The sequence below is a fragment of the Ovis aries genome, chromosome 11, assembly GCF_016772045.2.
Source record: "Ovis aries strain OAR_USU_Benz2616 breed Rambouillet chromosome 11, ARS-UI_Ramb_v3.0, whole genome shotgun sequence".
Lineage (NCBI taxonomy): Eukaryota > Metazoa > Chordata > Mammalia > Artiodactyla > Bovidae > Ovis > Ovis aries.
Genome location: NC_056064.1, coordinates 50,499,275 through 50,516,229, shown reverse-complemented (window position 1 = coordinate 50,516,229; position 16,955 = coordinate 50,499,275). Strand labels below are relative to the sequence as shown.

General features: G+C 47.7%; 1 protein-coding gene across 1 annotated transcript; it reads right to left on the bottom strand.

Moving 5' to 3' along the window:
* Nucleotides 1-13,028: 13,028 nt before the first annotated feature.
* On the bottom strand, nt 13,029-16,850 carry ALYREF (Aly/REF export factor). The gene is made up of 6 exons (XM_015098915.4): nt 16,582-16,850; nt 15,970-16,101; nt 14,327-14,474; nt 13,712-13,775; nt 13,433-13,610; nt 13,029-13,339 (listed from the first exon to the last, which is right to left on the bottom strand). The coding sequence occupies exons 1-6, from the start codon at nt 16,816-16,818 to the stop codon at nt 13,325-13,327; spliced, it is 774 nt and encodes a 257-aa protein (XP_014954401.2). The 5' UTR covers nt 16,819-16,850; the 3' UTR covers nt 13,029-13,324.
* Between the last annotated feature and the right edge of the window lie 105 nt (nt 16,851-16,955).

Genomic DNA, 16,955 nt, shown 5'->3' with positions numbered 1-16,955 from the left:
TGTGCACTTTGTCCTGTTTGTTGTATAAGTATAGCATGTTTTGTTTTGTATTCACTTGTCAGTTGCTGCACTTTTGGTTTCCTTTTTGTCTGTTATGAACATTTGCAGTTGTTTTTGCATGAATGTTTTTGGGTTTGTTATCTTGGGTAGATTGCCAAGAGTGGACTTCCCCATGTTGTCCAAGGTGTGTGCATGCGTGCTAAGTCGCTTCAGTTGTGTCCAACAATACTGGAGTGGGCTGTCAGGCCCTCCTCCAGGGGATCTTCCCAACCCAGGGATTGAACCCATGCCCTTATGTCTCCTGCATTGGCAAGCGGGTTCTTTACTCCTAGCGCCAACTGGAAAGCCTTTTTCCAAGGTAGGAAGGTACCATTTTACAATCCTGACAGCAATGTGGGAAAGTTCCAGTTGGGCACACCCTGGCTAACACTTGGCATTGTCTATGTTTTTGTTTAAAGCTGTCCTAGTGGGTGGGACATGATGTTTGTGGCTTTGATTTGCATTTCCTTGATGAAGAGTCTTCTTTGGTACAACATCTATTGAAGTTTTTTGTCCATTTAAACATTTGATTGTTCTATTCAGTTGTAAGACCACTAATGGGTCCTGGATAGGAGTCCTTTGTCAGATGTATGTCTGTTACTTGACATTGTCTTTCTTTGTGTTTTGTTTTTAAGATATATTTTTTTATTTTATTTTTATTATTATTCTTGTCTGTGGTGGGTCTTGGTTGCTGCACTCGGGCTTTCTCTACTTGTGGTGAGTGTGAGCTACTCTCTAGCTGTGCACAGGCCTCTCATTGCAGTGGCTTCTCTTGTTGGGGGGCATGGGCTCTAGGCGCAAGGGCCTCAGCAGTTGGAGCACGTGAGCTCAGTAGTTGTGGCAGACTGGCTTAGATGCTCCGTGACATGTGGGATCTTCTCTGCCCAGGTATAGAACTGTGGTTCCTTGCACTGCAGAGTGGATTCTTAACCACTGGACCACCAGGGAAGACCAACATTGTTTTTCTTAATGACATCATTTGAAGGGCAACCTTTTAGTGAATTCTAACATCAGTTTTTTTTCATGGCTCATGTTTTTGAACTCTTTGCCAAAGCCAAAACTGTGAAGGTTTTCTCCTATAGTTTCTTCTATTATATGTATAATTTCAGCTTCCATTTAAGTCTACACTCTATCTTGAATTAATGTTTGTGTATAATTGAGTTAAGAGTTGAAAAGACTAATAGTTTTCACCCACTGAACTGTCTTGGCACCTTTGTTGAAATTTTATTCACAAACTTAAGGCTTTATTTATAGACTCAGTTCTGTTTTGTAACCTATATGTCACAACCTCTTGATAACCATAGCTTTGTAGTAAGTTTTGAAACCTGGCAGTGTAGGTTCTCAACTTTATTCTTTTCAAAATTGTTTTGGGCTATTCGAGGTCCTTTGAATTTCCATATAAATCTTAAAATATGTTTTCAGTTTCTACAAAAGCACTTGCTGGCAGGGATTGTTGTTTAGTCGCTGAGTCATGTCCAACTCTTTTGCGACCCCATGGACTATAGCCCCACCAAGCTCCTCTGTCCATGCTATTTACCAGGCAAGAATACTGGAATGGGTTATCATTTCCTTCTCCAGCCGATCTTCCCAAGGCAGGAATCAACCTGTGTCTCTTGCATTGGCAGGCGGATTCTCTACCACTGAGCCACCTGGGGAAGCTCCATTACACTGAAAAATCCCATGGACGGAGGAGCCTGGAAGGCTGCAGTCCATGGGGTCGCTGAGGGTCGGACTCGACTGAGCGACTTCACTTTCACTTTTCACTTTCATGCATTGGAGAAGGAAATGGCAACCCACTCCAGTGTTCTTGCCTGGAGAATCCCAGGGACGGAGGAGCCTGGTGGGCTGCTGTCTATGGAGTTGCAGAGTCGGACACGACTGAAGTGACTTAGCAGCAGCATAGAGCAATTTGGGGAGAGTTGCCATTTTAACAATATTAAATGTTTCAACCCAAAACATGAGATTTCTATGCATGTATTTATTTATTTAAAGAAAAAAATTTTTGTTTTTTTACCAAGCCGCATGGCAAACTGGATCTTAGTTCCTTGACCAGGGATTGAACCTGTGCTCCCTGTAGTGGAAGCAGGGACTCTTAGACTGAGTTGTATACATATATATATATTCTTTATAATATTCTTTTCCACTATGGTTAATTCCCGGAGAAGGAAATGGCAACGGCAACCCACTCCAGTACTCTTGCCGGCAAATCCCATGGTCGGAGGAGCCCGGTAGGCTGCAGTCCATGGGGTTGCTAACAGCTGGACACGACTGAGCGACTTCACTTTCACTTTCATGCATTAGAGAAGGAAATGGCAACCCACTTTAGTATTCTTGCCTGGAGAGTCCCAGGTACTGAAGAGCCTGGCGGGCTGCAGTCCATGGGGTGACAAAGAGTCAGCCACGACTGAGTGACTTCACTTTACTTCATGCTATATCCCTCCGCCATCCCACCCCAGGCATCCATTTAATCTTTAGTCTATGGGGACTTCCCTGGTGGCTCAGACGGTAAAAGCATCTGCCTACAATGCAGGAGACCTGGGTTCGATGCCTGGGTCGGGAAGATCCCCTAGAGAAGGAAATGGCAACCCACTCCAGTACTCTTGCCTGGAAAATGCCATTGTCAGGAGGAGCCTGGTGGGCTGCAGTCCATGGGGTCACAAAGAGTCAGCCATGACTGAGTGACTTCACTTTACTTCATGCTATATCCCTCCGCCATCCCACCCCAGGCATCCATTTAATCTTTAGTTTCTTTCTGTAGAATTTCATAGTTTTCAGTGTGCCTGTGTGCAGGTCTTGTACTTTTATTGTTAAATTTGTTCCTAAGCCTTTTTTTTTTTTTTTTGGTGCATTGTGTGGCATGTAGGATCTTAGTTCCCCTACCAGGGATGGAACCCACACCCCTGCATTAGCATGGAATCCTAACCACTGGACCACTGGGAAATTTTTATGTTATTTTTAACATAACAGTATCATTAACTTGCTTACAAAATTAACAGTGCTTTCCTAATATTATCTAATAGGTCATGTTCAATTTTTCTATCTCAAAGCTCTTGTCTCAGGGGAGTCGAGGAGAGTCGATTGGGAGTTTGGGATTCACAGATGCAAACTACTACAGATAGAATGGGTAAATAGCATTCTGTATACTGTATAGCACAAGGAAGTATATTCGATATTCTATAATAAACCATAATGGAAAAGAATATGAAAAAGAATATATAGGAAAATCCCTGGCAGTCCAGTGGTTGTGCATGTTCAGTTGCTCAGTCACATCCAGTTCTTTGCAACCCCATGGACTGTAGCCTGCCAGGCTCTTCTGTCCATGGAATTTTTCCAGGCAAGAATACTGGAGTGGGTTGCCATTTCCTACTCCAGGGAATCTTCCCAACCTAGGGATCAAACCCACGTCTTTGGTGTCTGTCTCCTGCATCAGCAGGCAGATTCTTTACCACTGTGCCCCCCAAGACTGCAGTTTCACTGCTGAGGGCCCAGGTTCAATCCTTGATCAGGGAACTAAGATTCTACAAGCCCTGTGGCACAACAACAATACATATATAAAGCAGAATCATTTTGCTGTTTAGCAGAAATTAACACAACATTGTAAACCAACTATACTTAATAAAATACCTTAAGAAGGAAAAACAAAAACAACCCTCTCATTTCAGTTGGTTTATTCACATCAGGATCCAGATGGAGGCCGCACTATACAGCTGGATGATGTGCCACTGACAGGCTTATTCTCATACCTGTCTGAAGCCACACAGCAGTGAGATTCTGACTGCTAACTGGAGTGACCCTGCAGGCTGAGAGCTCACTCCAAAGACTGCCCCAGCTCCAGGCACCAATCATGAGTTACCCACATTTTTTGCCAGCAGACTACAAATTCAAAGGTTCCCTTCACTGCTTCCTCAGGTTCAATAAACAACTCAGAACTCAGGAAAACGTTTACTTCCAAGTATCCATTTATTATAAATGATACAACTCAGGAACAGCCAAAGGGAGGGGATGCTTAGGACAAGGCATGGGGTGGGGACTTGGCTGATGTTTCTGTGCTGCCTCCAGGTGCACCATCCTCCCAGCATTATGATGTATTCGCCAATCCGGAAGCTCTTTAAACCCCATGGTTTAGAGGTTTTTCAGTACAAGGCATGATTGATTAAATCATTGACCACTGGTGATTAACTCAATCTCCATCCCCTCTCCCCTCTGCAGAGGTCAGAGGGTAGGGGGTGGGGCTGAGAGTTCCAAACCTACATCTCTCTGTCGACCAGCACCCACCCTAAAACTGCATAGGGGCCCACCAAGAGTCATTCATTAACATAAATTGAAAAGGCCTTGCTATGAAAAACAAAAGATGATCCTATCACTCAGGAAATCTCAAAGGATTTAGGAACAAAGGACAAAGATCAATTTATATAGTTATTATACCACATTCACTTTTGATTCCTTTTCTATGCTTGTGGCACTTCAGTGGGGAGGAAGCCAGGACACCCCTGGTGAGAAGTTCCCGTGGGCACTTGTGGATTTGCCAGGTGAATCCTCGGGTGTGATGTAGTGTGGTGTGTCTTCTGTTCCCCTTACATCTCAGGGGATTTGAGCTCCAGGTCAGTTTGAGGAAGTGCTGTGGGTTTCCCAGTGCTTCATCTCAGGGGACACTCTGCTGGTCCTACCTGCAGTGAGGTATGGTAGGCTTCTGGGACTGCCTGGCCCACTATTGTCTATCGTCACATTAGCTGCTGAGGACTCTTCCCAACACGCGTCATTTTATTAGGCATCACAAAATGGCGATTTTTTTTCCTAACACTTTTGTGTTTCTTAGCTGGATTTTTTTTTCATATTTATTTATTTGATTGCGCCCAATCTTAGCTGCAACACATGGGACCTTCAATCTTCATTGTGTCCTGCAGAATCTTTAGTTCCAGTACGTGGGATCTACGTCCCTGACCAGAGATGGAACCCAGGCAGGCTCCGTGCTTTGGGAGCCCAGAGTGTTAGCCACTGGACAACCAGGGAAGTCCCTTAGCTGGAATTCTTTTTAAAAAACCTCCAGTCATCAGCTACTTAATCCCTTCAAACTACAGTTTGTATAGAAAAAATATGTTTCTTTCCTTTTATTGGCCAATTTTTAGAATGAATTAGTGCCCACATAATCCCCAGAGGTGAACAGTAGATTTTTTTAAAGTATCATTATGGACTCTTGGATGTTTATTTATTTGAACAAAAAAATAAAAAAATATTAATTTTATGAAAACACTAATGGTAATTTGAATGGCTTGTTAATGATGGATTTGTACATTTAAAAAACTGGCAGCTCACGGTGACTTTTATATATATACTAATTTATAGTTCGTTAACATGCTAAAACATTGTATAATTTGTTTCTACAACCTGCACAGATAACATAAAAATTAACCCTAGCATAACTTAGACAAGATGATATTTTAAACTAATGAGATTATCTCCCAGTACTCTGATGGCTTATTTTCACATTAAATCTTTATTGATGTATATTATTTATTGCTGCATACATGCTAAATCACTTCAGTCGTGTCTGACTCAGTGCAACCTCATGGACTGTAGCCCACCAGGCTCTTTTGTCCATGGGATTCTTCAGGCAAGAATATTGGAATGAGTTGCCATTTCCTCCATGGTATCTTGGAGAAGGTAATGGCACCCCACTCCAGTACTCTAGCCTGGAGAATCCCATGGACGGAGGAGCCTGGTGGGCTGCAGTCCATGGGGTCGCTAAGAGTCCGACATGACTGAAGCGACTTAGCAGCAGCAGCAGCAGCCATGGTATCTTCCTGACACAGGGATCGAACCTACATCTCTTATATCTCTTGCGTTGGCAGGTGGGTTCTTTACCATTATTGCCACTTTCCTCTAAATGGTCAGTTGATTCCAGAATGACTCATTAATAATGACAGGTAATTAATGTAAACCATATAAACTTTTATGAAAATTACACAGTCCTATGTAATTCCATAACAAGTAATAAATGTAAATTACAAAAAAAAATCAGGATATGTAGGAAAGGCACAATAGAATACAAAGTGTAGCAAAAGAAACTAATTGTAGTACAAATTACTCTGAAGTGGGTAGAAGAGAAGGGCTAGCTAAACAACTTTGGAAACTGGTACTTTCCCTGGAAATCAGTACTCTGTGGCTCAACACATGGATGAACCCAATACTGTACACGAGTTAGTAAATGCTTCTAACAGGGGTGTATATTAGCAGTTCTAAAATCAGACTAGGTGGATACTTAAAGGACTGACATCATTTAAGCAAATATCATGTTGATAATGAGAGCCAGGTTTCTTATTGCCAGGGAAAGAATTTACAAATAAGGGGAGATGAGAATGAATCCTATGGAATTGAGTTGGAATCAGAGAACAGTAAAAACTCATGTTTTTTTAAAAAAATGCACACATACAGCTAAAAACAGAGATAAATATTGATATGTATGCATGAATTAGTATATATATTTCCTAGCTTTGTCCTGAGAGGGCCCAGAAGCAACAACAACCCAGTAGCAATGAGCACACCCAACACCCAGATCTTGGTTGTTAAATACTAGTCTCCACGAAAGGAGCCAGGGAATAGAAGGTGAGCCTGGAGCCTCTTCTGGGGCCGGAAAGTCTTTATATATACATATATATGTATACATATATATACAAGTATTCACTTAGTCTCAAAGTTCTCAAAAAAATTTATAGATTACAAAGGAGAGAAGGATAACTGTCTTCTTTATGGAGAAAGCTGGCAGCTCCCACTGAATCATGCAAGCAAGGTTATAAGATGGGTAATGAGAGAGACAGCCCACCATGCTGTACCCCATGGGAAACCCTTTCAGTGATATTTTTGCTTGGAGTAGGTAACCTTGGTCTAATCTTAACGAAGCAAGACAATCCCCAATGGGACTGACCTTCACAAAGTGCCAAGGTCATGAGATACATTTAAAGGCTAAAAGCACTACCAGTTGCAGCTGACCAGACATCCTTAGCTCAAGGCAGTGGTCCAGACATTCCTTTCCCATGTAGCCAGGGAAAAGCATTTACAACATAGCCTATTAGGACAGCTGGCTAAACTTGAATAAGGATATGGTTCAGATAATGGTATTGTTATAGTGTTCACGTCTGATTATGGAAGATGATGCCTTTGTTTTTAAAGACACACATGTGGAAGGATTTAGGGGTAAAGTGGCACCACGCTGCAACTTACTCTCTATCAGTTCAGAAGAAACAGAGAATGACAAGGAGCAGGGTTCCATCTGGTGGTCTGGGTGACAATCCAGGAATTCTTTGTTATCACTTCTTTTCTATACATCTGACTATATTGTCACCCTGCTTATTTAACTTATATGCAGAGTACGTCATGAGAAATGAACTGGATGAAGCACAAGCTGGAATCAAAACTGCTGGGAGAAATATCAATAACCTCAGATATACAGATAACATCACCCTTATGGCAGAAAGTGAAGAACTGAAGAGCCTCTTGATGAAAGTGAAAGAGGAGAGTGAAAAAGTCGGCTTAAAGCTCAACATTCAGAAAATGAAGATCATGGCATCTGGCTCCATCACTTCATGGCAAATAGATGGGGAAACAGTGGAAATAGTGACAGACTTTGTTTTTTGGGGCTCCAAAATAACTGCGTATGATGACTGCAGCCATGAAATTAAAAGTCCTTGGAAGGAAAGTTATGACCAACCTAGATAGCATATTAAAAAGCAGAGATACTACTTTGCCAACAAAGGTCCATCTTGTCAAAGCTATGGTTTTTCCAGTGGTCATGTATAGATGTAAGAGTTGGACTATAAAGAAAGCTAAGCACCGAAGAATTGATGCTTTTGAACTGTGGTGTTGGAGAAGACTCTTGAGAGTCCCTTGGACTGCAAGATCCAACCAGTCTGTCCTAAAGGAAATCCGTCCTAAATATTCATTGGAAGGACTGATGCTGAAGCTGAAACTCCAATACTTTGGCCACCTGATGTGAAGAACTGACTCATTTGAAAATATCCTGATGCTGGGAAAGATTGAAGGCGGGAGGAGAAGGGGATGACCGAGGATGAGATGGTTAGATGGCATCACCAACTCAATGGGCATGAGTTTGAGTGAACTCCAGGAGTTGGTGATGGGCATGGAGGCCTGGAGTGCTAATAGTCCATGGGGTTGCAAAGTGTCGGACACTGAGCGACTAAACTATCAAAATTACAAACTGACACTTAAGAACATTCCCAGTTAAGTGGAGAAGTAGGCTGATGTTAATAGAAATGATTAGGGAAGGTCAAATCGGGGTCTCCTGCGCTGCAGGCTGATTCTTTATCAACTGAGCTATCAGGGAAGCAAACTTTAGTTGCTTTATGATCCAGCAATTCTACTCCCAAACCACTGAAAACTATCTCCACATAAAAATGTGTACCTCGATGCTCACAGCAGCATTATTTCAATAGCCAAAAAGTAGATACAACTCAAATGTCCATGAATTGATGAACAGACAAAACAAAATGTGAACTATCCACCACAGGCTTATTTGCAGTAACAAGGGTTTCATTTGGACTGGATACTGACACAGGCTATAACAAGAATGAACCTCAAAGACACCATGCTGAGTAAAGAAGCCAGACACTGAGGTCACAGATTGTATAAATCCATCTGTATGAAATGTTCAGAATAGGCAAATCCACAGAAAGTGGACACGTGAAGGCTGAGGAACGGGAACAGAGGCATGATGGCTAGTGGGTTTCTTTTTGGGGTGATGAGAATATCCTGGAATTTGAATGTGGAGGTGAATTTGTGACTTGGTGAATAGAGTAAAATTACTGTAAACGGGTTACCTCCATGGTATGTCAACTATATGATAATAAAGCTCTTATTAAGAAAAACAACCTGCAGTAATAAGAGTTTCATTTGGACAGTGCTGGGAAGGTTATTCTGTATACATCGTTACCTCAGAGTTTGTATTGTGTTATTTTTTCAGGATAAAAACCAATGTTCTGAAGAGTATTTCACATTCCACACTCATTGAAACAGAAACACAGGAGCCCACTCCATGGCTCTGCCTTTTAGGTCATTGTCTATGGATGTCCCCCACGTCAGCCCCTAAATGCTCCATCCTGGCAGCTCCTCCCCAGGTCAGGCTGCATCTCTGGTAGATGCCCTTCCTTTGAAGCCCAGCACAGAGGCCCCATGACCTCTGCCCTCTCCACCAGCCACAGTGGGGCTCTGGCTTGTCCCCTAGGACAAGCCCTAGGGTGTTCTCACCCTAGGACCTTTACACTTGCTCCTCTCTGCCAGCGAGGCTCCCCTCCGAATATCCACGTGCTCACAACCCCACCTCAGCAGTAAGGCCTTTCCCTACTCCTGAGCACCCTCTGTTTGCCTCCACAGCCTTGTTACCACCTGACATCTTGTATTCCACTTTTCCTGTCTTTCCCCCATTGAAATGTATATTCCAGAACAGAAAATGCTCTATGTCCTGCCGCTTCACTTATTTCTATTATAGTTGTTACACTGTTATCATAATTTCTTATTTTTGTTTCCTGTATTAGAGCCTTAGCTCCCTGCAAGCAAGAACAAAACCCTTGTTGTTTACAGAAAGCAACATTCCTCTTCTGGTATTCCAGACCACGTCTGAGTGCGACAACCGTTCAAGACTCTGGCACCCTGACTGCTGCTGGGTTTCACACAACCTGCCAAGGGACAGGGCTGTTTCTCCTTATCCAAGTTGCTCTGTAAACCACGTGTATCTTTGCTCAACCAAGCAAAGCAGAACGCATCTGGAGCTGAGTGGCTCCTCTTCACACAAGCATCCTGTCAGAGTCCAGGAGCCTATGCCACCCCTCTTCCCTGGCGCTGGCTTCCTCAACATCTTCGAGATTCCTCAAGACTGACTGACTGTCCAAATGAGGCATGTGCCCACTCCTGGACTGATCACTGAACTTTCCACTCAGACCACAAGGTGGAGGTGAGCTGGGGTACATTCCAGTGGCCTGCAAGTGGGACAGCCCCATCCACCTGGTCTGCGAGACTGCAATCCAGCATTTGAGAAAAGAACATGGAGAAACCGAGCAAAAGCACCAAGTCCATCTCATCCGTTCACTCACTCGGTCTGTACTTTCAGGGATGAAGTGCTGGCCATTGCAGGGATACCCAGCACTGCCCTCAGGTAACCAGAAGCCTGGTTTGCCTTGTAGCACTGCCCCTGCACACTTACCACCCAAGAGCGCTTCCTCCCAAGAGCACCCCCACATGAACAGCAAAACACATGGCCCTCCAGCCCTTGAGATAACGCATGGTTTCCCATTTCACAGTTAAAGAGATTGAGGATTAAAGTGGTGGTGGGGGGACTTCCTTGTGGTCCAGTGGTTAAGAATCTGCCTGCCAATGCAGGGGACAGGGGTTCAATCCCTGGTCAGGGACAATTCTACATGCTGTGGGGCAACTAAGCCCGTGCGCCACAACTACTGAGCCTGTGCTCTGGAGCCCGTGCTCTGCAACTAGAAAGTAGCCCCTACTCGCTGCAATTAGAGAAAGCCCATGCCCAGCAACAGACCCAGTGCAGCCAAAAATAATTTTAAAAATAAAGTGATGGGGAGGTTTCTCTCAGCTCCCTGCCGAACTGCAAGCTTTTCTGACTTTGTCACCTTCCCACTATATGCTTCCAGCAAATATGTCAGCCCTCCCTACTCCTGTCACCTCCAGCCCCATATCCCTACCTCTACCTGCAGTGTCCACACATCAAGTTCCAGCTCACAGACATCTAGCTGACAGCAACACTTGCCTGGGTCCACATCTGGATGCTTACCCATATCCGGTGTTCTGCCTCTTAGACCCAACACTGAGCACAGCCTGTCCTTTGCCTGCTTTCTTCCTGTAACTTTCTCTTCACTAGTGACACCCTCCACCCATGTGGCACCTTGGCCACCCCTTACCATGCCCCACAAGCCCCCCATTCCCAGTCATCGCTCCCTCCAAACATCAGAGCCAACATCCAGAAAGCAGTCTCCTTGCCTGGCATGTGCCTGCTTAGCTCAAGGCTACCTCATCAGACAGGCTGCCTGGCTCTGTCCAGATGGTCTGACCTCTACCAGCCACCCCTCACCACACTGCAGCTAAAGCTGAGCCCTGGCTGATCCCTTCCCATTAAGACTGGGCTAGAGGTAGGGATGAGTCACCTCAACCATCTTTCCATCGGTGCCTGGCATGGCTCAGATGGTTCAAATGGCAGCTGCTGGCTCTGCAGTGACTGACTGTTACAGGGCCACCCCTTAATCACACCCCTTCCTTATGACTCACTCCAGCCTCATCCCAAACATCTGAGCTGTGGGCCATGGCAGCTGCTTCCGGAAGAGCCAAGGCACTGGTTGCTGTTAAGGCTGGGGTGACTCTCCTGGCCCATACTTACCCCTCCCCATAGTCCCTATTCTCAAAAGTCTGTCACCATCCCCTTCTCCTCCTGCCTTCTGTCTTTCCAGCATCAGGGTCTTTTCCAATGAGTCGGCTCTTTGCATCAGGTGGCCAAGGTACTGGAGCTTCAGCTTCACCATCAGTCCTTCCAGTGAATACTCAGGGTTGATTTCCGTTAGGATTGACTGCTTTGATCTTGCTGTCCAAGGGACTCTCAAGTCTCCAGCACAATTTGAAAACATCAGTTCTTTGCGGCTCAGCTTTCTTAATGGTCCAATTCATCAAAGTGATGTCTCTCTCTGCTTTTCAATAAGCTGTTCAGGTTTATCATAGCTTTTCTTCCAAAGTCTTTTAACATCAGAGCTGCAGTCATCGTCTGCAGTGATTATGGAGCCCAAGAAAATAAAATGTTACTATTTTCACTTTTTCCCCTTCTGTTTACCGTTAAGTGATAGAACCAGATGCCATGACCTTCGTTTTCTGAACGTCGAGTTTTAACTTTTTTCACTTTCACCCTCGAGACTTTAGTTCCTCTTCGCTTTGACATTAGAGTGGTATTATCTGCATATCTGAGGTTGTTGATATTTCTCCCAGCAATCTTGATTCCAGTTTGATTTATCCAACCTGCCATTTTGCATGATGTACCCTGCAGATAAGTTAAATAAGCAGGGTGGCAGCATACAGCCTTGATGGTACTCCTTTCCCAATTTTGAACCAGTCTGTTTTTCCATGTCTGGTTCTGTTGCTTCTTGGCCTGCATAGTTTCTCAGGAGACAGGTAAGGTGGGCCATCTCTTTAAGAATTTCCCAGTTTCCCTCTAGCTGGGTTGTAGGCATAACTGAGTGGCTCAAAGGCATGTCCTAGGAGGGGAGGCCCAAAGAGATGTCCATGCCCTACACCCCAGGGATCTTGGCTCCTCCTGAACCATAGGAACTGCATGGCAGGTCACACTAGCATTTGGGCAAGTAACATGACCATCCTGCTCTAGTCTGTCCCAGGAGGGGGTCCAGATGGGCACCAGTGTCTGCCTGTCCCCCCAGTTCCCTGTGGGTCAAATGAGATTCTACCACAGCTCCCACTAGCTACATCTCCAAGTACATAATTAAGAAAACACGGAATACAGTGATCTTTCCTTCGTAACACAAAAGATGAAAAACACGCAGGGATTATGTTATAAAGTCGGAACTACTAAACCCAGATTTCTGAGAACCAGAGCCCGAGAAAGAAAGGAACAGCTCAACTCAGTAGTCACCTGAAATCGGCCAGAAGCACAGGGCACCCCACCTTGCCCCACCCCTCACCTTGCAGTACAGGCAACGAACAGGTGGCTGCGTGTGGAGGACCACTGCTCCACATCCTCCCACCTAGGGGGGATGAGGGGGTGAGAAAAAGGGGTTTGGATCTGTGGGAACAGCATGGCAGCCAGCATCCTCCTGCAGAACTCCAACCCACAGGCCAGGTGCCATGTGCCTGGCAGGTCTGCCTCATTTCCTCCTCAGATCCCATGTCCCTCCCGCCTACCAGATCACACCAGCATTCTGGCCCAGGTCAGGACCCTGAGAATGGGATGAATTAAACAGTTCCAGTTCTACACACATTTCTATTTTATTATGGCAAAGGTGAAAATGCCACCTTCTCCACAACAACAACCAGTAAAAGTTATCCCAAAAATAACTCAGTACAAAACAGGTCTGTTTCAGAATTTAAAAAAAAAAAAAAAAAAAAGGAAAAGAAACCTTTACATGAATCTTAAATCCTATTTTAAAACATAAAAGAAACAAATCCATCATTGGCCACACAGCCCCAGTCTGTCACCCCCTCCCGCCAGGGAGCACGGACGAGACTTCTGGGTCCTGGTCCATGCACGGATTTGCTGGTCTGTTTAACTGGTGTCCATCTGAAACAGAGGAAGAGAGGTGCTCACTCAAAATGAGGCCCTCCTCCAGTTGGTCTGGGACTGACCCTCACCCAGCCCTCCTCTGTGACTTACTCTTGCATTATAAGCATCCAGCTGGGCATCTAATTCTTCTGCGGAAAGCTGCTGCTTTGAACTCCTGCCGGTGCCTCTGCCTCTGCCCCGGCTGCCTCCACGGGTGCCTCTCCGGGTGCCGCCGCCACCACCGAAACCTCCTGAACCACGGTTTCTAGTCATCCCACCTCTGTTTACACTAGCAAGAAAAGGAGACTTTGCTCACATGCCTGGGAAGACCTGCAGCATGAGGAGACACCCCCACAGGCCAGCCCTGACTAGAGAGGCCCCGGAACTCACCTCTGTGCAGGTCTCCGCTGCGTGTCAATCTGTGAGGTGACGAGCTGAATGTTCATGGGGCGGCCTATGGCAGAGAACACAAGAGGGCCAGGTCCTATTAGAGGACTCTGAAGCCTGCTAGGGGTAGCACCCTGGCCTCCATGCAAGCACTGGAAAGGGACACTGCATCTTGTTGCTCCCGACGAGAGGACAGCCTGGAAATGCTGGTGGGAGAACAGCCCCACCAGCGCCTCCTCGCTCCTTCTCATCCAGTGCAGGTGGGTGTCTGTCGGGCGTCCAGGGTGCCCAGGAGCAGAAAGGTACCTTTGTCTTTACGACTACAGCCCCGCACTCAAGAGTTGTACTATGGTGGTTCTGAGAAGGCTTCACAGAAGTGAATCTTCCGGAAGGAGCTGAAGGAGGGGAGGGACGTAGCTTGCTGGATGGGGATTCACAAGAGGTTGGTCCAGATGTGGGGGGCAGCATGAGAGGTGGCAGTGTGGAAGAGAGACAAAGGGGCGAACACAAAGTGTCCTCAAGCAGAGGGGACCCTACTCTTGCAGGGATGGGGCCAGCCTCTGGCTCCGCAAACTAGCTACAGCGCTGCAGCCTTTCTGGGTCCAATCCCAAACGCACCATCCAAAGGAACGCCGTTGTACTGTTTCATAGCTTTTAGTGCATCTGCCTTCCGCTCAAAGTGCACGTCAGCTGTTCCTAAACTGCGGCCAGATCGGTCGTAGTGCACAGCCGCCTTCTTCAGAGTTCCAAATTCAGCAAAGAGCTCCTGAGAGTCAGAAAGAGCAGTTGTTAGCACAGCAATTTTTCTTCTGGTGGCCCAGGGACACTCCCTGGAAGTGTAAACTGCTTTGGGGTATTTCCCTGGGAGGAAGACATACACGTGGTGGGGCAGGGAAGTGGCGGTGGGACCTGGGGTATGGGATGGGACAGGTGGGACAGCAATTTCCCGGAGCAGCTGGGCCCGAGGGCTCCTGCCCACTTGGGAACCTGACATCTATACCACGATGCAGGTGAAGGATCACAAAGCCCACCAATGAAGGGCAAAGATTTAGTTGCTATCTTCTTCAACAAAGGAATATTTACAACACACCCAAGGACTGTGCCAAGAAGCAGCCAAGGCCAAGATCACAGAGCAAGGGGCTCTATCCACTTGTGGACCAGCTCCAAGGGCCCTCTGACTGGGAGCCCTGACCCAGCCCCTCCCCCAGGGCAGATTCTGGCTCACCTTTCCCTCTCCTCCTACTCAAGCCTGCCGCAAAGCCTGAAGTCAAGCGCTGCCATGGAAACTGCCCTGACCTCAGGCAGGCTGGGAGTTGGAGAGGGAACCCAGAGTGTGGGGCTACTCCGGCCGCAGGCACACAGCGGGAAGTGGAGTTCACCAAAAGCGGTTTCCAGTGGATGCCAGAAACCACCTTAAAAAAAGTGTTGAGACACTGTGAGTGCTCACTGGCCTTGCTCTGTCCTCCCAAGGCAAAGTAAATGGCTGGGCTCTGGGAAATTGAACCCAGGAAGGCCCAGTACCCTGCCCAGCCATCTCCTGGACTGACCCCCAAGATGTCATTACTTAACCATTTTAGGCAGCAAATTTAAAGGCCTTTAGGGTTCAACCGAAAAAAAAAAAGAAAGAAAGAAAAGGAAAAAAAGAAAAAGGGGAGGAAAGAGAGGCAAAAAAAAAGAGGCTTCAACCAAAGATGTTTGAGAATCATGTCACTAACAAAACCCAGGGGGTGAGGGTAAGTGAGAAGACAGGGGATGAAATTCCAAGTAAGACATGGGGCTTAAGGCAAATGGAGCCAGAGCGGCGCTGGCACCATCCTGCTCTGTGCTATGTCAGTTCTACAAAGGAAGTGCTTTCTCCTCCCAACAAACCATTAAAACAAGCAAAACGTAAAGAAAACAAGTAGCCTAGCTCTTCCAGGAACAGAATCGGAGCACAGTCAACCAAGCTTCTGCCAGAAGAGCTTGGGCAGAGTGCCTTCATCTACAAAACACGTTTTAGCAAGGAAGAACAGCAGCGCCCCAGACTAAGCTGGGGCCTTGTCTTCCAGCACAAACTGACACATTGGTCAGGCTTTCAACTCTAGCTCAACCTCTGCTCTGCATTCCTGGAGCCCATCACAGGGAACAGTGGCTGGCCTTTCGGTGCCTGGGAGAGCTTGTCGTCCCAAGGTGTGCGTGTGGGGGATTCTGGGCCAAGTCCCAAACGCCACAACCGATTCCGTGCGGAGTGACCCGCCCACCAAGAAACTCCAGTCCCTTACCTGAATATCAGCGTCGGACACTCCAAAATCCAGATTTGACACCAGCAGTTTCCCACCGGTCTCCACGCCGGCACCACCCCCAAAACCGCTATCGAAAAGGTCATGCTGCCATTTGTCAGGAAGTTGTTTCGGCTGAGGGAAAAGAAAACACAAGAACAGAAAAAGGTCTGTGAGTCTCACTCCAGGGCTCGCCCTCGCCCTCACGGCCACAGCAAGAGCCTCCCCCCATCTCGGCGGGGAGGCAGGCGCTGAGAGAGACCCGCAGCCTCCGCTTCACGCCCGCGTCAGGCCGTACCCGGCCGCCGCGGCCACACGTCCCGCAACTTCTCGGTTCCCTTCAACCAACTTCCCGCCACCGGGGCGGCCGCGCCAACGGCCCCTCAGCCCCCAGCGCCGTGAGGCCGGGCGCCCTGTTAAGACAAAGGCCGCCAGGGTCTCCGCCTTGGTGCCCGGCAGGCGAGCGACCTTCCCGCCCGCCGAACCGGCCGGCGCCCGCGCCCCCCGGCCCAGTCGGTCAGTCGGTCGGCCGCCCGGACGGCCCGCCGGTCGCCCGTGCGCCGCCCTGCCGGTTCGCTCCCTCGCCGCGGCCCGCCACCCGGTCTCCACACTCACCCTGCTGTAGGGCGCCGGCCGGTTCCTGCCGCCGCCGCCCGCCGCGCCGCGGGCGATGGCCGGCCGATTCCGAATGGGTCCGCCGCCTCGGTTCACTCGCGCGGCGGCCTGGGCTCCGCCGCCGCGGCCACCCTGGGAGCCGGCCCGGCCGCGGCCCCTGCCCCCGCCGCGGCCGCCTCGCTGGCTCCGGTTCAGCTTAATGATGTCGTCCAGAGACATATCCATTTTGTCGGCCATGGCGGGCGCGGAATCGGCCTCGGCTCGAGCCCGCGCGTCAGCACGTCGGCGCGTCACTTCCAGCGCCGCTCGCGGGTTTTCCGGTGCCGCGTCCTCAGAGCGACCGCGGATTGGCTGCGGGCCTTCGGCGTCTCAGG